This window comes from Molothrus ater, chromosome 9 (assembly GCF_012460135.2).
Source record: "Molothrus ater isolate BHLD 08-10-18 breed brown headed cowbird chromosome 9, BPBGC_Mater_1.1, whole genome shotgun sequence".
In the NCBI taxonomy this organism is placed as follows: Eukaryota; Metazoa; Chordata; class Aves; order Passeriformes; family Icteridae; genus Molothrus; species Molothrus ater.
This window is the reverse complement of record NC_050486.2, coordinates 8930075-8954332: the sequence shown is the minus strand read 5'-3', so window position 1 is coordinate 8954332 and position 24258 is coordinate 8930075. Positions and strand designations below refer to the sequence as shown.

Below are 24258 nucleotides of genomic sequence, written 5' to 3'. Positions count from 1 at the left end.
CACTCATCAGTCCTCAATTAAAGCATACACTGACTTTCCCCTTGAAGCTTCAGGCTCTGGAGCACAGCTAGTGCCACCTCCCTGGCCTGGCAGTGGGGTTTTGCTGCAGCAGTCTCTCTCTGTTTTCCAGCCAGGCTCATCTTTATTCCAGTGAGAGGTGTCTGTATATACCATAATGTACAGTGGCATCTGGCAGAACTGCCACTCATTGGGGCTGACTTTCTGCAAGTGAAGTGCAGCTCCCAAACCATTCCTGACTGGGGGCCAGAGCCATGTCTGCTTTGTCCAGTTTGTGATAATTTCAGTGTTAGCAACTTGTCCTGCTTTTGCTATTCCTGTATATGAAAAGTGAAGTTACTGTGAGCTGTTTCCTGTTTTGGTCCATGTTTTAGTACATCTCCTGCCTGATACTGCTCCCTTCCCTGCTCTGACATTGAGAACAATGTGTCCTTGGGTCTTTTACACAACTCAGTTTTAGTATGATGGCTATGGAAATGAAGGTCTCTGTGGGATTTTTGTGTCATAGATAAAAATTAGTCCAGCCCACAAGATCAGGTTGTGCTTAGCCTTGTCATAGGGCTTCAGAGTGGACAGACTGTGCTCAAGCATTTAGAGACTGGGAGCCTCCATGAAACATTTCATAAAAAAATCAGCATTGTGAATGGCCAGATCCTTAGTTGTTGCATTTTCAGTAATGTGTGGTGATTCTCTGTGTGTTACTGTATTATCCCACAGCACCTGCCAGACATTCCCTTTGCCTTGTAACTTGTGGTGGCCAGTCACACTTTGCAATTGTGACTTCCCTGTGGAAAGGATGACACAGATGCATTTACCTTTACAATAATCTTTAGTGTCTATGTTGTTCTCTACTTCATCAGATAAGACATAATATTAACAAAATTATTGAATGAGAATGCTGATTTTTTTAAAAAATCATATCTATTTCTATCTTTAAATTTATATAAGAAATTTGATAAAATAAATCATAAATGTCCAACAAAGTAATAAAATTAGTTTTATGAGGAGTTATTATTATTATTATCATTATCATAATTATTTTCTTTGTCTATAGAAAATGAATAGTATCAGTTATTAAATATAAAGTGACTCTTATAGAGCCACTTAAATATATAGATTTCATCGTCATTTCAGTGTCAAAACAATGCTTATTTTTTAAGTAATGATATTAAAAATACATTGCAAAATAAATATTTTATTGGGTTGTGCATATAGATATACAGGTGTATGCAGTTATATATAGGCCTAATATTTCATAATAAGATTAGCACAAGCACAAATATAGGTCACACTAAAAGACAAATAATGAGTCATTTTTTTCATATCAAGAATAAATAAATCAGCTGTTCATGCAAGTGGTGTTGATACTGCTTGTTATCTGCCAATTGCTATGCAAGCAAAGACCACTGTCAGTCAAGATAAAAGCACTCTAGATAAAAGGATTAGTCAATATTTATAGAACTGTATAAGCAGTTCAAATAGCTCAGGTTGGAGACATTAGCATGTAAAAAAGTATTCTCAAAAGATGTAAGGCATACCAAAACAAGTGCAAAGGCAACCATTTTTTTCAGTGATTATATGCATTAACTCAGCTAAGCATATTCATGTTTGTAAGGGAAGAAATAAAGTAAAATCATACAGCATTTTCTCTTCTAAATATATATTACATCCTGACATAAAATTTCAGATAATTTGAATATTTTTAAAGATTATTACTTTTCCCATCTGTGAAGCTTTTTTTTTTCAAAACAGAGATGAAACAGTTCTGTTGATTTAGTTTGATAGCATCATTCATCTGTCTCCTTTTTTCACTTACACATTTTTACTATATGGTGGCTATTTTCTAACAGTCAACCACTTAATTAAATTCTCTTTTTCAAATTTAGCAGCAAAGATTTCCTGCAGAAGCAGGATGACAAAAGCAATTATTCAAGCACAGTTCTGCTGAATGCCACTGATTTCCCTTTGGATTAAACAATTATAAAAGTGTTATCCAAATGACACTTTTGATACACACCTTTGGTTAGAAATCTTCTTACAACCTTTTGCCTTTCCAGTCCCCTGACCCTAAATAAATATCAAGAAACTACAAGCAAGCAATCTGGATAAGGTTCTACACATTCAATACAGTCTAAGTACACATTCAAATCCACAAAAAGAAAGATTTACCTGTAAACATTGTCATTACAATGATGTAAACTTGTATCCTAGTTGCAACCATCTTTTTCCGCAGGAAAATTTCCGAAGGAAAAAGATTGTTTAGCACTTAAGCAGTTGACAGAGTAAATTTCTGTGAAATTCACAACAGTTCTTAACATAAAGGCTTCCTTTCCAGGATTAGCTTGCTCCACTTCTGTACCTGCTGATGTAGTCTGATGGTGTATTTTGCCCAAGCCAGATCAACAAGGCTTAAAGTAAGCCCCATTAAACTGCTTACACAATAGATATGTATCCTATTTCAATTCTTTTTTTCTTTTTTCTCCAAGTTCGTGCTCACACTGAACATTGTGTGTTTCACAGAAATGCATATTATTAGGATCTATTCAAAACTGATTTGTCACTTTTTTGTTGTTGTTTTGGTATTGTTTTTTAAGCCTTTTTTTTTTCCTTTCAACAGGTTTGTTAATCCAGATCAACTCTGTCATGGTCACTGTCATTCAGAGAAACTGTACATCTCAATAAGCAGATAGAAAGGATCTAAAATTTGATCCTGTTTTTTTATTTATAAAGTATTTTTGTTCCATTTGCTCTCTCTACTTAATGGAAGTCTGTGTCTCTAGATTTTTGAGTGTGCTAAAGACATGTAAAAAATAATTTACTAAAACATTTTTTTCTTGAGCTCTTAAGCAGCATATTTTGATTTAGACTAAATTTAATGAGGGGAAAATCGAGTTCAGGAGATGTAACTACTTATTTCTGTGATAACTTTATCAGCAGACATTATTTTTGTCACTTATGTTTATCAATTTCTTCTTCTAACTAATTTATTCACTAATTAGGAAATTTCTGACCTTGTGTCACATTTGGGTTTAGGTTCACCAAAAGACTCATACACAGAACACAATTTTGGATTAATTTAATCTACAGTTCACAATTGCTTTTATGGAGATGCTCAGAAAGCTGCTGCTTCTTCCATCCTCTGACACAGGCATCAAGTGAGTTTTCCTAGAATACATTTAAATACTAAGGGGTAAAAATTTCACCCAAACTCTTGGAAAGGTAAGGTAGCTTAAAAAAAAAAAGTTCATTTTGATAAGTTAGTGTGAATGCACCTGATTAGTAGTGCTTATCAGACATCTCATGCTGCAGTTTGATATTTAATGTGCACTTTATTTTGAATATTGCAGGAAGAAGCTGGAGGTTCTCAGTAGCTGTCATTCCTTTTGCAGTGTGACAGTGACAACAGGACTCTGAGGGAAGGTTCTGAGCAGGCACAGAGGAGACAACAGGTGGGGACAGACATCTGCTCTTACAGCTCAGTGACACCACGGGGCTGGTGGCACACTGAGACAGGGCAACTTTGGAGCAGGGTATGCAGCAAATGGCCCAAAGCTGTGCCAGAACCACTGGTGGGAGTTGGAACAAACCTGCCAGGAGCAGAGACTCTAATACAGTCAGATATGGTGTTTAATAACATTTTCATATACAAACCAAAGAGAAAATTCCATGAGAAATCACCATAAAGCAGGTATAAAACTTGTTTAATTCTGCACAGAAAGTAATTGTCAGAGGTTCTCTGTCAAACTGGGATTTGCTTATGGTTTGGGATTGCCCTGGCTTTGCTCTGGTTGGTGTTTTCATAAAGGATGTGGATATTGGCTCAGAAAGCTTGCCTAGTAAGTTGTCTGATGAAACAGGGTTAAGTGAAACTATTGATTTTTAACAGATAAAATGACCTTTATAGAGGAACATAAGAAATTGGAGAAATGGTCTGAAAAAGATTGTATTCAATTCTGGAAGAGCTCACTCAGTTTCCATAGTCTCAGGCCAGAATAATTAGCAATCAGGTGAAACAGTAGTTTCAATCTACAATGCTTCAGTTTCACTGAGTCCAGTTTTAGCTCTGCACTGAAAGGAAGATTTGGATCAAGTAGGAAGAATTCAAGGAAAGTAATGAGAATGACCACAGGTCAACAACAAATGGCTTATGAGAAAAGGTTAAAAAAGTAGGGCTGTTCTGTCAAAAGACAAGCAGAGGAAATGGGACACGGTAAGAGTTTTCAGTGTAGAAAAGAGAGCACTCTGTGCCATGAGACCACAGTAAACTGGTGAAAAAGTCACAGGTTGGCCTGCACAAGGAACATCCAGGTCACACTCTAAGAAAATATTTCTAAGGGTAATAAGGTGACAAAGTTTTTGCATATGATGCCCACTGGGAGCCATAAACTCTACTGTGGATCCTTAAATCTTGGTTAGAGACAAAAATGTAATGAGACACAAGCCAGCAAATGCTACCTTAGACCCACACACAGCCCAAATGATACCTGCCTGCCTGTCCCTTGCACATCTATTTTTCCATGGTTTTGTTCCTCCCTAGAATGAAATCATTCCCAGCAATTGAGCTGTAGGTGTGTCAAACTATACCTGCACGTACAGGTTATCTTTAGACATACAGGTATCAAATGCAAGCAGGAGTAAACCTTAGAGAAACTGAGAATTTATCATCCCCTTTAGAATATACTTTATGAAAGACAAAGAGTTTGGAATAGCACCTCCTCCACCTGTATTTTAGACCTTTGGAAATACTTGTTAAAAAATCCTACCCCAGGTGCAAACAAGTCTCTCTTCAAGGGACTCATTAATCCCGAGGCCTACAGAAAGATCTGGCAGAGCACATATTCTTCAGGGCCCCAGGTTTTAGCAGACAATCATGAAAATTCTAACTTTGCCACATCTGTGCAGATAATTGCAAAGAGATAATTACTTTTTGCTGGAAGGAGGAAGTGCATGTTCATGAGTGGGTAAGCACAAGGAAATAAATTGACCATCTCTGTGTCATTGTAATTAAACCCCATGCTTGTGGGTATAAATCAGTCACCATGCAGGTCAGGAAGGAAGTTTTACTCCTATGTACATCAGTGGAGAGCAAGGGAAGGGTATTTAAATGGATTTTTTTTCACCTATTTTTTCTTCAGTAAAGAACTGGCTCACGTTTGATACTGAACTTCATGTGACCAGTGCTCTGATCTTGCATGGCCATTTCTGTTTCTCTCCTGGCAGGAAAAACTTGTGTAAAATGAAGGACAGAACACAGAGTAGAGCTGGAGCACATGGAAAACAGGATTTTTTTAAATGGTAGGCTAATAAGCATTTGTTAACATTGGGCTAATTTGCACATGATACCTTTCACACTGAACTCTAATTTCTTAAAGTTTTAAGACCTTGCTAGTTATTCCTTTATTGCACACAAATTCACTATTCTGCTATTTTTCCTCATGCCATTTGAAATGTATGTATAAAGTTAATACTGGCTAGGAAAAAAATTAAAATAGAAATAGAGTTGAGTGGCTTGGCTTAATCATTAAATATGTCACTCTAGCTGAGGGATATGGAATTCATAATGTGCTACATTCAGAATGGCATGCTGTAATTCAATCTTTTTAAATGTTGCTGGCCCGAAGCTTCATAGACTAGTTTGAATTTTCAGTAAAAATTGATTTTTTTAAAGTAGTAAAAACCCCCAATCCCTTAATCTCTCCAATCAGTAAAGGTTTCTGAGAGCAAAAGTACTTGGAAGTGTTTTTCCACTTGTTTCACGTGTTTTGTCACACCTAAAATAGTTTTCATTTGAAAAGGAAAAAAAAAAAAAAACCCAGAGAAGAAGAAAATCATGTACATGCCATAGGTGATTAGTTGTTTAGTGAGATCTGGCATGTTTATTTTATTTTAGGAATATTGGAACCAGCCGCCTGGGCTGGCCCTGGCTGCAGCTCCGGGGCGGACGGGGCAGCCGCAGGGCCACGCGCGCAGCACGGCCAGGGTCAGGGGACACTGCCTGGCAAGGGCCAGCCCCGTGTCCTGCAGGGGCAGCACAGCCACGCTGCTGCCTGCAGCCTACCCCTCCAGCCCCCATCTCAATTTGCACAGCCAGCCATGTGGATCCAATTGTGGGATTAGGGGCTGAATCTGGAGTAAAGAAAAACGTGCTGAAGAAATACGTCCCTGCGTGGCACTCATTTTGAGTGATGAAGGCAAGGAAGGAAATCAAATGGTGGCAGCCCAGTTTTCCCAGGCAGCATCCTTCTGGAGTGGGTTTTCTGGCTGCACAAATGTGTTGTAGCTATGGCCATGCTGATGGTATGAGATAGGAAGGGGAGAAGAGAGGAGGGACAGGGCAGCTACAGAGTGTGACAGGTTAGAGTAGAGAAAGGTGATGGAAAAAAGAGTAGGAAAGATTTTGGAGACTAAAGAGATGAAAAAGTAGTGAAAGATGTGACTGGGAAAAAGGAAATAAAATGATGGGAATCAATGGTACCCCTGAAGATTCCTGTGTTGGTATTTAACACAGAATTCTTGTTGGACATGGGGGCATTTGGGGGTAGAAAGAGAACAGAGTATCTGTGTAAGGCCATCCATCAATATAGGATGTGTGAGGGGTGCTAAGAAAGACTGCAGATCATAGATAAGGTCTACAAAGAGATCTGGGCTAAAACAGAGTGGGAAAAGAAGGCTGTGGGAGCAATACTAGAGACAAAAAATTTAGGAAAAAACCATCCATAGAACAGCCATGTGAACTGGAGCAGAGAAATCAATTCACAAAATACTGAGAGAATTAGGACAGACTCATAGAAAAATTTACATTGAAAGGGACCTTCAAAGGTCATCATCTGGTCCAGTGGTCCACTCAAAGGGTCAGGACATCCAGAGAAGAAATTGTAATAGCAGATTTCAGAGAATTTGTTCTTTTATACCTGATTCTGGACCAGATATTTAGAAGCCAAAGAAAGATATTTGGTGTTCTGCTTTCCAGTATGGGGTTTTTCTTGTGTGCTCTGTAAACTGGCACAAAAGATTATGTGTAATCCAGGAAGTTTTCATATATTACCTTTTAGAAAACAGTGCAAGACTGTCAAATTCAAAGCATTAATGATCTAATTTGCATTTTCTGTAGATTTATGAGCTTGTACATTGAGATGATGTGTGTGCATTTGAACAGAAGTTTATCCAGAGGGATCTTAAAACAACCAATACCTTTGAGTTGTTTAATGAGATCATACAAGGTCATGTTTCATTGACTTGAATATCTGTTTGGAGCATATGATTCACTTTGGAATTAGGAAACAAATTAATTATCTGTCCTACAAACACTTTAGGGCTTTAAAAGAGTACTGGCTGTTGATGAACATACCCATTGAGAAATGTACTCAGTGTCTTGTCTCCCCTAAAAGGGATTTTCTTCCTTGTCTCTTGCTAGCTGTTTCCTATTTGTTTTAACTGAGTTAGGCAAGCACAGCCACTGTGCTGTCTAGTGTGAAACGGCTTCTGCCCTGGAAATGGCACTCTGGAAAATTTCAGTCATTTGCAGGATTTTCTCATTTTGTTATAACTAATGTGAATTTCTACAACATGCAAAAGTGACTGTGTTTACATAACTTCATTGTCAGTCCTTATTAAAACAAACTGAAACAACCAGAAGGCCGGAAAATCATAATTTTAATAGGGCCTATAGAGTTTAATTGATAATGGAGATATGAGAATAGAAAAATATAAAATATGAATGGGTGAGTGCACATAACGTTTATGCTGTATTTTGAGCTGTGCACAGCATAACTGTATAAAAAGCATGGCTATGCTGTGTATAATGACATTTCTCTATTCCTAGAGTATATATATTTACATTATTTATTATCACTTTGAATATAGAAAAAAAATCCAAGCTTTTTGTACTGAATTAGCCACTTATTATTATTTTTTTATGTGTGTTTTCTTTCCTGGATATGTGTGTTTTCTTTCCTGGATGTGACCTGCTCTAGAGCAGATGTAGATGCAGAAGACCTGAGATTTTGGGCTGTGATCCTTCAGTCCCGCTCTGTGTCAGTGGGAAGGGCAGAGGATTGTACCTCTTTTCACTTCAGCAGCAGTGTTCATTCCCCTCATTCCCTGCAGTGTTAGTGTGAAAACTCATCTAAATGGTGCCTTTGTTCATCCTAGGTTTCATATGCTTAACTCCTCTTGAGGCTGGAAGATTGAGACCCAAGCTGGCTTCATTTTAGCCTGGTCACATTTCAATCCTGATGGCAGTGGGACAGCATGGACCTCAGCTAGCACGGTGTGTGCTTGCCATGGAATCCTGGCTGCCTGCTGGGCTATTTCCTGGAGCATATTAGAGGTATGAGATTCAGCTAGATTACATCTAGTTTTTCTATGTCTTTATGTTCTACAGTTCACTTCTGTAGCTGTGCAGACTTTTTCACAGTACAGCATTTAAATAGTTTTCTTTATTTGGTACTACAGGCAGTGATTTACCATGATGTTCTGGCCTCACCAACAGGTCTAGCAACAGATTCTGAACCCTCTTTGTTAAGAAAAAATAGTGCCCACAGGACAGAGACTAAGCCGTAATTGTATTGATCATTATAATTCTCTGTATTAGTGTCATGTGGTTATCACAGCGAGACTTGAAGAATTACAGCAGTGGGAGAGCAATCTGAATCAGATCCACCAAATCTACTTCTAGCAGTTAATTATCAGCATAAATTAGCTGTCTATACCAGGATTCTTTTTCCTTTCTCCAAGACTGTTTATTGAAAGTGCAAAGTTCATTGTCAGCCAGGAACGGAAAGTGTTTTCCTTACACAATCAACAAAAATCCTTTTCTAAGTTAATTCAAATATTTTTAAAGGGATCAGCATCCAGGTCATCCGTAAAAGGCTAGCTTAACTTCTTTGAAATTCTCCTTGTACCTGAAAAAATCAGTCCAGGCACCTAAACAGAAGCAGGTTGTGCCTTACTAGAGTCACCTCTGAGTTTATTTCAAACAGTGCCAATGAACAGGCATAAAAATACTGGGCTTTATCACCTGTTCCTGTTATTAGCAAACACTGTATAATTAAGAGCTAGATGCTACAGGGAACAATTAATATAAGAGCTTTTACGTAGTATATCACATAAAATTAGTTTCCGTACTCACTTTATCAGCTTATTTTTATTACTCGAAATCCCAACATATTCTTTCTGTCCTTGAGAAGACCTTAGATCTGGGACTCATCAGTGCTAATTAATTGCCAGCAAACTGCAAAACTCCTGAGTCCAATCCAACAAAAGCATTAAAGCAATAACTTTATTTATTAACAATTAAAATGGGAACTGTATATGTGTGTATATATATATATATATATATATATATATATATATATATATATATACACACATACATTTGTGTATACAAGATTAGAGTTTTTTATGCACCTGAGAGTTTGTGCTGGAGAGATAGGTAATCTTCAGGAAGCACTAAATTCTGCAAAGGGATTCTCCCTCCAAGTCCTGCACCTAGGGACAAAAAGCCCATGCAGCAGGAGAAGCTGGGGCCAGCTGGCAGGAAAGCAGCTCTGCCATGCTCTGAGCAAGCTGGGCATGAGGCAGACGTGGGCCTGGCAGCAGAGAGGACCAACACATTCCTGGTCTGTGTTGGGAATTGTGCTGCCACCAGGTCAAGGGAGGTGACTCTTCACCTCTGCTCAGCACCAGGGAGACTCTGCCAAGCCCAGCTCTGCTCTCCCCAGCTACAAAAAAGGAGCAGTGACACTGGGGCAGGTCCAGCCAAGGGCCCTGAACGAGTTGAGGAATTGGAAAATCTGTCAGGAGGAGAGACTGAGAGAGCTGGGGTTGCTCAGAAGTTGAAAGGAAAGCCAGTTGTAAAGGCAGGAGTTAGCCTTCAATTAAAATATAATATATAAACTTCACCCCAATTCACCTGTTCCTTCCCTTTGAAGAACTGTGTATTGCCTGACTTTGTGAATGTGGTTGCTCTCATGGATGGAATTCTTCTCAAGACATGGTCACATCAGTGTGACTCTCAGCTGTGTAGATGTCCTGCTTTCAATTTCAAAATGCTGCATCTTGTAAAATAATTCTTTTTATCAGCCACAGGTGGGAAATCTGACACATAATTGTACTGTAGAAGCTAGGAGCTAATATTAGGGCTCCTTACTCCATTCCCCTGTACACAGGCTTGGCAGTGTTAATCCAGGAAGGTTTGGAAGATTATGTGTACATGACAGCCTTGAGGATTTCCATCATCGTGATTTTCCTTCCAACTCTTTTTTCGAAGAGCATAATGACCTATGACAACTAAGTTTTATTCTCTGAGGAGCCTGACATTGCTTCTGTTTAATGGATCAGACAGTTTGTGATACATCAGCTCTAGACACTTTCTTCCCCATGTCAACCTGGGGTACCTCTTCAATATTTCCCATCTGTGCTGACCTGTGTGATCAAGAGGTCATGTCCTGAAGTCAAACCCAGAATCCAAACACTCACTCCTACCACAGGCCAGACTATTAATGCAACCCATTTAATTTACATCAACTTGGAACTTGACATTCAATTTCTCAGTCCAGAAGCAATTATTTTTAAAGGAACATGCCAACAATATTGCTTGGCTTAGAATGGTGAAAGTTCAAAAGGGTAAAAAACATTTCACACCATAAATAAAGAATTGATTATACTTGAAAACAAAGTTTGTAATTACTACTGACATTTCTGAGCCTAGATGAGGTGCCTTTTATGCTTTAAAAACTGATGTCATTCCTGCCACTGGCATTATGGGAACCTTATGTAAGGGTCTGAAATAGTCCTTTGCTGATATTTTAAGTACAAAGAGGAAAACATGAACATTTTGCACAATTCCTGGGTCAAACACTCTTTTTTTTGTCAAGAAGGGGTGCAAAATTCTTTCTCCCTTCAGCCCAATAGTCTGTGAACAGGACCACTGGCATAATTACTAAAATTCTTAATTTGTTGTTCTTGTGTGAAAGCCAAGCCTACAACGTGCTACGAAATTTTAACTAGGTATAGTCCTGTTTGGATCATCAAATTACTCTTTTTTACTCAAAATTATGGTGCTTGTTTTCTCCATAGCTTTTACAGCCCTGGGTGGACTCTGCATGTCTGGCTGCAGACCGATATCCCTGAGCTTCCCACGGAAAATCCTGCTAACCAAACTGTGTGGTGCAAAAGCTGAAAACTGCCACTAAGAATTTGGAGCAGCAAACAGGGCTCATCACAAAGTCCTCAGGAAGCAGCAGCTCCCAGATCAGGCTGCAAGGAGAGGCAGCTCTAGCCAGAGCTCAGGAATGTCTCACGGACGCTGGACATGGACAGCATTTCCTGCTCCCTCTGCTGGCTCACAGGTACAGAAGGGGTACTGAGCTCTGGTTCTCAGAGCTCTGTGGGTACCAAAATCCTGATCCCAAACCAAACAAATTCCATGTTTTCCCGGCAGATTATACTTTTTTAGCAAGGTAATACAAGGTCATGCTAAGCTGTGTAAAAACTTTAGTATGTAAACAAAGCGATGAATGGCATTATACCATTTATATTTATATTATAGCAGTTTAACAGCAGCCTGCAAAATTAATCTCAATGTAGGTCAATATTGTCAACATAACAAACATATGCAAAGATCATACATTTCCCACTGTCAGAGGCCAGGCATGCAAAATAATTATTAAGTAGTGAAGACCAACAGCAACTCTCCTTATTAGCCAGCATGCTGCAAATTTTGCAGAAAGGAATGAAGACAAATCCTTGATTCTCACCTCAAAACAATCCAGCCAGAAAACTGCACCCTTCAAAACAGCAAAAATGAAAGTTGAGGACCTTTTTAACTAGTAAGGCTTTCTATAAGCAGAGCAAGTACTCTGAATTAGCTGTTATGGATGTGTTTACACATGTGTGTATTTCTTTGTGTATTAGCTCATATGTGTGAAAACACATTTATTCTACGTGCACATGGTTCAGAACTACCAGCCCATGTGCTTTTTCCTGACTGAACTCTACCAACTTCTCCCATGCCACTCATGAGCTCCTCTGCTATGTAAGGAAAGAGAAGTAATGCCTCTTAAATGTTTGGCTGTATAATTTAGTGTATTTCCAATAAACTGGATTTTAATGGAGTTCACAATGGTGACATTATTAAGGCTTGTTTTGAAATCATCTGTTGAACAAAACACTGAACTATTAAATCAGTTAATTTTGTTTATCACTTGACATTTGACCTTAAATATGCCATAAATTTAAAAGTATTAAGAAAGGAAAATGGTATTAGTCCTATAGCACAGGTCTTCTTTTTACTGTCTACTTGCCAAGCATTTTCTCCTGAGCAGTGAAAGCTGGATGTGTAGACTTAAAGAAAGCTCCTTTCTGTTTGGGCAGAAGTTGTCCATCTGCTTAACTTTGCAATTTGCCTGTAACTGAACCAGAACAATGCAATCTTACACAAAGCAGTGCTAAAAAGCATATTCTGTAAAGTAATTCCTGAGATGGACAACCCAATTCTGAAGGAGATGAGAAAAGTTCTGCTGTCAGTTTGGTGTGTGCAGGACCTTTGATTTCACACAGGTTTGTGCATGATTATCACTTAGACCACACTTTAAATTCAACTCTCATTAGTGGTAGCCTGTGCCATCAGGGGAAAAAACAAGAAAGAAATAAAAAGGCCAGAGAGATTCTTCAATAGAGAAAGACAAAACTAAGCAGGTTCATAAGCTCAGTCAAGAGGTGGCAAAATTGGATTGTAGAGAGGCTATAAATACATGAGTTATGCCAATTAAAAAGGCTAGGAAAGGTTTATCCAGAGATTTAAGAAAGAAATCAAAAAGGTAAGTAGGCAGTGCTTGAAGAAGGCCCCAGGAGGAAAATTCTTACTGGATAGACTTGATTTAACTAGTCAATCATATGATGGAATGACCCACCAAAATGAGTGTCAGGAAAATAACAGGTGCTTAAAAAGCATTATTCCTGATGCCAAACAATATCCAACTGCCTTATTTTTTAATTTTTTTTTTCTTTAAGCATTTTCTTCCAGGTACTGGACATATGAATTCATTAAGTCTAAGGACATTATCTGTCTGTGTGTTGCAAGATCTGGGAGTTTATGGATTAAAAGCCATTCATCCCCTCCTCCCTCCCTTCAAGGAAAAAGCTTTTCATGCTAAAAAGTGTTTATGTGCAACACTGTTTAACACAGAGAGATGTGCCAGATTCAAAATACCCACTGCTTCCAGGCTCTGTCAATCACACTGGACTACATTATACAACTTAACATATCAGTGCAACTAGAGAAAATAGATCGTAGTAATGATGGGTCAGCTGTCAAATTTTAAAGCATAAAACTCTATCCATGTTCTGAAAACAATAATGGTAGATGCTTCCTAATGTTTGAATAGCATATATTTCTAACTAAAAAAAAAAAAACAAAACCCAAAGCATCTGACCTTTGTGCACTCCTTTGGTGCTGAATAATGCAGAAGTGATGGCTGACATGTCCTTGCATTCCTAGTTGCAACTTGCAACAAGGAGAGAGATTGTAATACATATTTCTCATAAAAAATATACATTGGTATATCAGGGCTCTAAATATCAGTTCCAGTGCTACAAACCAGGTTTGGGAGCTAATTCTGCAAAGAGTTGTCATGAAAAGCTTGAGAGCTCATTTCCTAATGATCATGGTTCAGCTTTTACTAGATTTTAACATAGAGCAGCATTACCAGTAAAAATACTTTTCTGTCAAAAACTTCCCTTGTATAACAGAAATAATAGGGACAAGCTGAAATTCTCAATAAAGCCAAATTTTATTTCACTACAAGGAGTCCTCTGCATAGTCAGTGCTCATGCTAGGTGCGTATTTTTTTTCGAGGGTCTGAAACTATTAATCTCTACTTGGAGCACATTAATTGGGGTAAGTGGATCTGATAATGATGCACAAATACATCCTTCATGATCTGTCCATTACTTGGACTATTCATTGAAGTAATGTCATTCATTATGATCCTATTAGACCTTATTCTATTTTTCTGAAGTGCAGATAATACCCAAACATTCCAATTCAAGTGAGTGAAACCCAAGCTGCAGAATACTGTAACCACATAAATGTTTTCAGGTGTTATTAATAACACTTAGGGACATATGCTACTCTTTTCTGAAGTGTCTTCCACCAAATCGGGATTCTTTAACCAGTGGTAAACACTAGGTAACCATTACAGGTAGAGTCAATGCCTTCAAGTAATCGCTCTTACAATCTGCTCTCATGCAGGGGGCAAGTTAAGTCATAAGAAGATTAATTTTTGCCAAAAAAAAAAAGCTATTAGGCTTTCATAAAGTGTCTCAAGATATGGGCTGTTAAGGAAAGAGCTGTCATGAAAAACACAAGTCACTCTTAGTTGCTGTGGTGATTTATATGGTGAAAGAATGTAAAAATTACACTTTCTTTTGCTAAATGGTATTTCTTAAAATTGTTCAAGAGGAACACTACCTGCAGTAGAAATGCAATTGAAATGTCCCACTAGAGTTCTGTAATGGTAACTGATAAAGGAATGACAGATTCATAAATTCTTCCAGCTACAACCCAATTTCAGGGCTACCCACAGTGTTCTGAGGTACTGCTGCCCTTGCATGGCCATTACCTTACTGAGTGTGTGAACTGTGAGCTCAGCCTTGGCTTTCCTTCTGGAGAACTATCCAGAAGGAGTAATCACACTGTGATTACTAACAGAGTGCTTGGTCTGGGACCTGAGCGTGTGACAAATCATTAGTGCTTATTGCAAAGAAAGCAGTTTGATTGAGAATGAAGAGACAAGCAAGAAGCCAGGGAGCATGCCTCATTCTTGGGGCCTGGAAGCATTTGCTGCCCCCTGGAATAGACCACAGACCAGTGGTAAACTTTGTCTTTCTAAGAGAATATTCTGATCATTTCCAAAAATTAGGAAAAATGGAGAGAAGGAAGAACTCTGTGGCAGAAATAGAGGAGGAGCCAACTGAGAGGGGATCAATTCTGATGACAATGTGAACATCTCCTTACCAGGCTGCTACTAAATGAAGAAATGTTAAATAGTATTGGTGGGTAGAATCATTAAAAGCTTGCCCAAATGCTCTTTCAAGATCAGAGACTTTAGCAGAGTGGGGAAAGCACTTTAAAGTGCTAATTGTCTGTTTGGTGTAGGGTTTTTACAGGCAGTAGGCGCCTGCCAGGCCCTGAGGGCATCCTCTGCTGGTCCAGCCCATGCCCATGGAGTGCTGGAGCCGCTGGAGACTGGTTGGGAGCAGGGACAGGAGCTGCTCCTCCTCCTTCCCCGTGCTTTTGAACCCAGGGACACCTGGACATCACGGGGGCTGGGACAGAGGTGGGGCAGTGCTGTAGGAATCTGTCCAGGAAAGCAGCCACGGCCACGCTCAGAGAACAGCCACATTGTTCGTGTTGTGCTGCACATCTCCCCCACACCACCGAGCTGGTTTTGTAAGGGAACATTTCACAGCAGCCCAACAGTGAAAAGGGGATCCTATACTGACTTTCAATGCAGTTTGGGCAGTGAAGAAATGTGTCTGCATGCCAATTACAGCCTCTCTGTGGTTCCAGAGTGGTAAGAAGTCGAGAGAGAGAGAGAGAATCGCAAGCCCTAATTCTATTTTTTCAGCAATTTATGTGTGTAGTACACAGAAATGTACTTGGAATTCTTCCTTAAACCAGCTAATTTTGATGGATATTCCAAGGTATAGACATTTTCTTTCTTGAAACTTTGCTTATATGGAAATAATAATTAGCAAACAGTACCTCTGGACCTGTTAATTTTGAGTGCCTGTCTTGCCTGTGGGAGAAGCTTGAGTCCCACTGAAAAGTGTAGTGGTGCTCTTGAAAGCTTCTTAATTTGAACATTGCTTTTTCTCTCTGTATTTTCTCCTTTTTTATCCTCATTTTTTCCTTGATCAATTTTGTCTTATTCTAAAGTCTCAGAATCAAGAGAAAATAACCTTTTAAACTGTGATGACAGGCCATGACATAAAGTGAATTAACCTGATATAAGGGAGGAATGATTGACTACCATGGTGTGAATGGCTGAAGGACAGATAAGGAAATAAATGAAAATATAAAAATTTGGACTTTGGAGATGAGATCTTTATTATTAATCTGCTTGATGTAATTTTTGTAAGTCATACTGCTTTATGTAGCTGAGGATGGCAGCTGTGTGATCATTGTGCTGATGGTAAAGGTTTAAAAAGTAAAGATGATGCATAATTTTTTTATAGTTATAAAAATATATGTATGCATTCTAAGCATTCCAAGTTAGTGGTAATGTGCCTATGGTCCTACCCACTACCCACAATATTTATGTCTGTCCCACACTGTCAGAGGCCAGGGGAGAGGAGGATGGCTGGCTCAGTCTGCCCTGCTGTCTGGTGGTGCTCTGCCCACAGCAGCACCTACAGACATGCAGGGAGATGGAAACTCTGTGTGCTCTGTGGTTCTGTCACCCTGCCTAAGTGCAGAGTGAGACCCCAAATAATTCATAATTCAGTTTCTAATACTGGTCCCATGATGTTCCCAGTTCAGTGTCTGGCGTGAGATTTTCTTTACTCAGCTGAGTGTTCAGCACTCTCCCATACTGGCCATTTATCTGCCTCATCTTCTGGCTCTGGGAGACAGTTTCTTTCCCCCATGCATATGGCAGGAATTCAATATGCATACGACACCAGTCTGATCATATCATTTTCTCTTGCAGTAGTCCAACAGGCTGGGAAAAGGGCCAAGGGAATTTAAAAGGGAAAAACAGAAAACAAGACAAACGAAAAGGCCAAAAACCATTTAGGAATTCCTGATGCCAAAGCAAGCAGCAGTGCTGGTGGCACAGCTGGCACACAGCAGAGAAAAAGACAGCAGCAGTGGCCAGGCCCTGAGCAGCCAACACTCATGTGTGACTGCAGCCAGGGGAGAGGGCTCTGCTGCTCTCATCCTCCCTGAGCTGAAAGAAAATGCATGGACTTTATCCCTGCTCCCAGCACTGTTCCCTAGCCTGGGGACCATGGGCAGCCTGGATTTTTAGGCACAGGAGCAGGACCTGCCTGCCTGGCACACTCCCTGCTCCTTGGGTTGTTTCACTCTGGAATGTGTCACTTGGTAGACCTTGCAAGTTCAGGAGCTCTCTAATTTTGACATGGTGTTAAGTTTATTACAACCTGATGAAATGAGTCACTACCAAATCCATAGCTCTGCCTTTCTCCTTTCTCACAGGTTTTCATGAGCGGAGTGAAAAGTTTAACCTTTCAAATAACAGCCTTTTTAACAAAGGTGCAGTGCTAGAGCAATACAATATATCCACAGTATGAAAGGACACAGTTCTAGGGTAACTATTGCCTTTACCTCGCAGCAACAAATCACAAGACCTTTAAATGAAAGCCCAATTTATTAAAAGTACTGTTGTGCTAGGGGGCCAGCATGCCAAGGCAATATAAAAAAAGCTAGGGCTTGCTACTGCAGAAGTACTGAGACCTCTTGAAATCTGAGTATCCACAAACACTGATTTAAAAGGGAACGGGAGAAGTTTAACCCTTTGTAGAACCTGTGCTAAAATTTTCTATCTTACATCTGGATAAGGAATATCTAATGTCCTCAAAGAGTTTCTAGCTGGGATAAAGTCTCCAGACTGGCATTTATATATTTATTTTTAAAATCAAATTGTCTAAATAATTTTGCTTGCAGATTTGATCCTTTTAAGACTTTCAGTAGGACTACTGACTATTTTTCATGTCCCTCAAAAAATCACTATCTGTAACAAGATACTTCCAGATAATATTTATTCCTTTCTCCCAGTTTGTGAGGAGAATATTTTATCCTGACATAGACATGTGTTTAAGTTCCATTATCTCCTGCCCTTGGATTTAAAACTGTAGTCCAAAAGGTGGAAATTGTCAGTTTTTCAGTTCAATTACACTAATTTGTTTGTAATCTTATCCAGTAAGTTCAAAGATGCTTGTTACATATTGACAGCAATCCTCAGTTTGATTAGATCTTTCCACTGATTTCAATGGCTTTTGGATCAGGCCCTTGCAAAGCAGGGCATGTGGATTACTATTTATGCATATAGCCTGCTTTGGTGAAGTATGATTATAATGTTATTATGAGTGCCTTACTGGGGATAGAGGCATAATAAAATGAATGTGGTTTATTAAATAAAATCTCTCTCCTGTTGCAATATGAATCTGAGGAGTTATATCTGAGGCACATACAAAAATTCAGGTGTTAAGGCTGGAAAAACTCCTGAGTTTCAACTGCAGAAATGTAGGATTTGAGGTGTCAGAGAAATATGCTGATATCCAGATGAAAGGATCTGACCTTTTTTCCAGCTGGCTGTTAGTTCATCTCCATTAGATAAGCACCATACAGTAAATGGTCTTGATCAAGGACTCACCTGCTACCTTGAATCATACTACTGCTACCAACTCTAATCTTAAATCTTCTTTAATTCTAATTTAAAACTAGGGGCTTATTCATAATTTGGCTATAATTGGAAAAATTGCTTGTCCAGATCAGAGGTGAACACTTCCAGTCCTGCCTATAGGTGTTTTCTGCTGAAGCTTCTGACATCCAAGGAGGCTGAGGCTCATTTTGAGCACTTTTTATTTTCAGGCTGCATGAGATAAGAAGAAAGGCCAGAGAGAAATGGGAAGGGCTACTGCTATAAAGTGTCCTGTTGAAGATTAATTATGGTCTTCCTGCCAAAGTGTGGGCAAACTGTTTAGTAAGAATAACTGTTTTTTTTTTTTTTTTCTCATGAAAGCTATATAGATAGCAACAGGTTATGTATGGAACCAAACTTACTAATGGTTTCTAAAAATGTAATTTAATTTGCATACTGAGTCAGTAGAAATTTCAGGGTCTCCAATACTGTCTCTCCCTCATTCTTTGGAGAGTTCTGCATTGTGAATGGTGAGATTATAGATTAAAAAATTGATTCAAGATCGATATATTTACATACGTTCTGACACACTTTTTTCTAGACCAGTTAAGAGTTTCAGACTGGGAGTAAGTCTTCCATACGAAAAACCCCCATAGAATCATGACCCAAATCAGACAAACAAGCCAGGTGAAGGCAATTAATAAGGAAATGAGAGGACAAAGGATGGTTAATCAACAAAACGCGCCTTTCTGTTTCTCTCAGAGAGCTTAGAAGTTTCCCCATTAGGACACGACAGAAGGCAAAGAAGCTGGAGCTCTGGACATCCCTGACAGGAGATGAAGAGAGAGCAGCGGCACGTGCAGAGGTGAGGGTGCTTGGGACAGCGGGGAGACGCTGAACGCCCGGCTGAAGCCTCAGACTGTGGTCTCTCAGCAGAACAAAAGAACAACAGCAACACTTAGTGACAGCATAGAGAAGGACACTTACGGGGAAGGGCTGGAACAAAAACAAGTCTCGATGCCACTTTGAAGAAAAATAAGTAGAGGATTCAGAGTGAAAACTGTGGTCTCCATAAGTTTTTGTACTTGTTATGTTGGAGACAGCAGCCATGTATTTCACGTGACAAATTAAGTTTGTAAGTTTCTCGGGAGATGAATGGAATGAGAAATTGAAGGCTGGATAAGTTAATATAGCTATTAACTATTTTTTCTCTTCAGAAGGAACAAGCGGGTGGAGTTAGAACAGTACTGCAGGCCCACAATCCAAAGCCGAGCGGTTTGCGGCCGTGCTAAACAGTGCTGGCTGCGCTGCAATAAACGCAGGTCTGGATGCATCTCTGCCAGGATCACGGCTAGCTGTACATCCGACTCTGTTTGCCCTGTAAGGACAGAGCTGTGCACACAAGCACACAAGTGTTGGTTGTTTTGCCGCGGGCAGTGGAGCGGTGCCGCTCCGCTGGGCCGCGCTCGGCCCTGCCTGGCGGGCCCCCCCCCGGCCCCGGTCCCGGCCGGGCCCCGGCCCCGGTCCCGGCCCTTACCGGCGAAGCCCGGCGGGCAGCGGCAGATGTAGCCCTCGGCCCGGTCGTAGCGGAAGGCCGGCGGCAGCCCCGGGACGAGTCCGTAGAGGCCGGCCCAGGAGCGCTCCACGCAGTCGCCGCCGAGGCAGGGGCTGCTGCGGCACTCGGCTATGTCCTCCTCGCAGCGGGAGCCCGCGTAGCCTGCGGAGACACGGCCACAAGGTCAGGGTGTGACTCTGGGGCTCCAGCCCCTCATCCCGCTAGAGCAGCGTGCTCAGAGCTCCCTCCAGCCTGGCCTTAAACACTGCCAGGCATGGGGCGGCCACAGCTTCTCTGGGCACCCTGTGCCAGGCAGGGCCTCACCATCCTCACGGGAAAGAATTTTTTCCTAATATCTAATTTAAGCCTACTCTCAGTTTGGAGCCATTTCTCCTGGTCGTGTCACCACATTCCCTCTCCATATTTCTTCTCGGTGCCTTTTAGGAGCAGGAAGGCTAGATGGTCTTTAAGGTCCTTACAACCCAAACTGTTCTACAGTTCTGTCATTCCGTGTGCTGTTCTCCTCTTCCAGACCCAAAATACACCCTGTCAACAGCAGCTGCACACGGCTGCAGTTTGCCTCAGCTCCTTGAAGCTGTAAGTGTTTGCTTGCAGCTCCCTGCCAGGCCTTGGCAGCAGGACATTGCTGTGGCCACTCCACATCAGTGAGCTGAGCTGTGCCATAAAGGATTTGTTTGGGTCTTTTTTAGGCAGTGATGTGGAGATTTGTGTGGGTAATAAGGCACTGCATTGTGGTGTAATTTGTTCTCAGTTGTGGGAAGGCGGAGGAGGGCAGAGAGTATAAATAATTTGGTGTTTTTAAAGTGTTTCATCTGGAGGTTTTAAGTGCTACAGTGATCCCTGAATTCTGGAAAATGGGAAGGGTTCTGCCTAATTTTCCTGATCTGTTGCACCAAGACTTGTGTAGTGCAACAATATTGAGGCATTTAGGGCTCACAGTGCTGTCTGTGCTCACAGACAAACTCCTTAGAGAGGCTTCTTGTAGTTTGTGTGCTGATAGAGTTGTGTGGTCCCTCTGGAGCACAGGGTCTGTGTCCCCACTGGGGTGTGGAGCCTGTTTGCAAACAGCTGGTAGAGAACACAGCCTGTGGGTTTCACTGCCCACTGCCAGACAGAAGTTTTTAGACTGGTTTAAAGGTTGGGTTAATGAAGACTAAAACCAGCATCAGCTGCAGCAGTGATGCATGTGTCACACAGTTTGAAGGATTAAGTAACTGGGAGATGGCTCCCAGCTTTAACTTATCTCCTGTCTTGGCACCATAATGCCTTTTGTTTTGCCCACTTCTGCTGTACAGGAGAATCCATTCTCAGCTGAAAAAGCAAGCAACTTACCCAAAGGGCTCTCCCTTGTGATGAGTGAAGCCCATGTAAACACAAGGCCATAGAGGACTGTTGAAGTTATGGAGCTTCAATCTTTTATCATATCGGGGGGGAAGAGTCTCTACTACTACTCAAGGAACATGCACAGGAAAACTTGGAGCTTACCTGGCCAACAGTGGCACGTGTAATTGTCAGCATGGTCCTCACAGGTGGCGTTGTTGTAGCATGGCTGTGACCAACACAAGGGAGTGAGGGTCTCGCAGTGCGAGCCCATAAATCCAGTCCCGGTGCAGTTGCAGCTGTACCTGCAACACAGAATGCAATGTTCACTCAGGCTGGAAGTCAAGAGGTCTGGGCTTTGTGCCCAAACATGCACAGGCTTCTTGTGTAGCCTTGGCTCGCAGCTTACAGGGTTGAGTCCAGCTTGAGACCACCATCTGGTGCTTTAGGAGAAACCACAGCAATTGGGAACCAACAATGAGCTTTTCCCTGAAGTATGTGGTTTTGTCCGGGGAAAAAGAACTGCTTGTGAGTTGGCTTTGGCACAACCCTGAGAATTATTGACCCTTCTTTTTTCTTCTTCTTTTATTAATTTTTGGGAGAAAAAAAAAATTGTGGCGTTTCCAATGCTTTTAGAAAAATTTTATTTTGTAGGATTAACATTATTTACAAAATGAAAAGGGAGGAGAAAGTAAGTGTGTTAGTATCCCTTCCTCTTGGACTGGTAGAAATTGCATTGGCAGAAAAATAAGGAATTTTTTTTTTCCTTGACTAAATGAATTTTTTTTTCCTTGCAAACCAGCCTTTTATTGTTAGATCAGAACAAAAATGTCAATTGCTTGCTTAGTCCCCACAACAACAGTAATACTTTTGACAGCAGTGTGACTACAACATAAGTAAACAAACTAGTGTACATATAGAAATTAGCAACGTGCAGACATCAGTAATGTCTGGGAAGTTTTGTTTGCCTTTTTTTTTTTTTTTCCAGAGAGCTGAGTGCTATAACAAGCATCATTCCTGTTCTTTGGTCATCAAGTATAAAGTTAACATGTACATGTCATATAAAAATACAGGCTTTTGCAAGATACAAGTTAACTGTGCAGGCTTGTATGATCTTGACCTAAAAAAATTATAGGAAACAAAAATTTCTTTTTCTATTTTCTTTTACATTAAAGTGATACAAAATTATTGTACAATTGCATTCCTAGGGCATCTTGCTGAGCAAGATATAAGTATACTTACTTGATAATTTCTGTGCTTAATATCCAAGTCTTAGACTTGGAGTAAAGATATGAAGAGAAAGTGAAATTGTTGAACATAAAACAACATCAGAGAACAACTGGCTCCTGCAGTCTAACAGACCAAAAAGTGTAAACTTTTTACTACACTGTTTAAGTGTGTGCACAAGCAGAAACTTCTGGCTGGCCAGTTTATTACTGGTGTATGGATTATTCCTAAATCAAAACCAGAGATGACTTGGACCAGGTGGCATTTGAATTTCAGATATAAAAACTAATGAGGAAGATGTGAATCAGAAAAGTAATTTTCATTCTGAGGTGTGTTCTCAAACCTGAAGTCTGCTTCTTCTGCTGAGTTTTTCACACATTTCTCCCATGCACCATCCGTGTGGTGCAGCTGTTCAGCTTTGGTGAAAGTGTTTTTTTCTGCCTGTGTCCCAGCTACTTTTCCTTTGGTTCAGAATCGTGGAGCAGGGAGGAATATCCAGAACTCATTGCTTAATGTGCAGCCCCACCTGAGTGCCTTTTTCTTGGGTATCTTTTAGCATTTGACATTGCTGTTGACCTTCAGGGATTCTGGATGGTGCCCTGCTTGTGAGCAGGCTACAGCTGAGCAGGCAGATGGCTTTTTATAGTAAGAGTGATAATTTAGATACCTAGCATTTTTTTTGACTTCTTGTTTGATGTTCTCACAATATGCAAAAAGCAGTACATGGAGGCATTCTTTCCTATGGAATCTCCTATGGACATTAGAGCTCCTGGGAATATTTTCTATGGAAAAAAGACATGGATCATGCAGGATATCCTCTATGCCTAGGCACACTAGGTTTTGTAGTCCAGCTAAGTCTGTAAACTATTGAGTTTAAATAAGAATGTTTACTTATGTGAAAATGTTTGGTTTTTTTTTCTTTTAGAGATCAGCTTGTACTTCGTTGCAGTCATGAAACATCACTGGAAGGTCAGTCTGAATTTGTGAGAGAATTTGTTTGATGTTTGTATTTACAGCTTTTTGTGTTAAATCAGTTACCTTGTACACATTTCTCTGAGAGCTGTTGGCAGACCCAAAGCCTCAGCTGTACTGTAGATTAGTCAGAAAAGAAAAACTCCTGCTTAAATACCACAATTCTTCATTTATCCCCAAAAATACACAAAAGAAAGGAAGTTGCTGGACACCCTTCTGTTTTGAATAGCTTTGTTGTCCGTTCCTTTCCATCACATAACAAATACAGAAAGAGCTCCAATTGTTCTCCAGATATCCCGCAGTATTACAAGCCAATTAAAATTGGTCTTGCATGTACCTCAGATTTAAAAGCCAGGAGAAGAATGAGCAGGATTAAGTCTGGCCTGAATGAGCATCCCAGTTGCTCACCTCACACATGTATCCTCAAAAGGCTTCGAGGTTACCACACAGGTCTGAGTGATTCAGGTCCAAGGTGACCCCCTCTCACTGCTGCCATGCTTTAGCTACACTGGGAAATAATAAATTGCTTTGTCCTGCTCAGAGCCATTCAGTGCTGCTGAAAACAAGCTCCACAAGGCTAGTGCCATGTCACCACACTGCACAAAAACTCATTCCCAGAATCGGATCTCTTATCCCCTCACTCAAGGCAAGCACAACTTTTGCTGACATGACTTCTGGACTGATTTTTGGGGCACCAGAGTCTTCAAAAATGCTTTATAAAAACTGGAAAATACACAATGAAGGAAAAATCCTGTA

General features: G+C 40.4%; 1 protein-coding gene across 2 annotated transcripts in view; it reads right to left on the bottom strand.

The window, feature by feature from the left end:
- CRB1 (crumbs cell polarity complex component 1) overlaps positions 1-24258 on the bottom strand; it is a 100670-nt gene that overhangs the window by 41259 nt on the left and 35153 nt on the right. For both annotated transcript variants that reach the window (XM_036388105.2, XM_036388106.2), the window contains exons 4-5: positions 21469-21608; positions 19945-20124 (exon numbers count right to left, since the gene is read on the bottom strand). In XM_036388105.2, coding sequence (XP_036243998.1) covers positions 19945-20124; positions 21469-21608 — 320 coding nt within the window. The remainder of the gene's footprint in view (positions 1-19944; positions 20125-21468; positions 21609-24258) is intronic.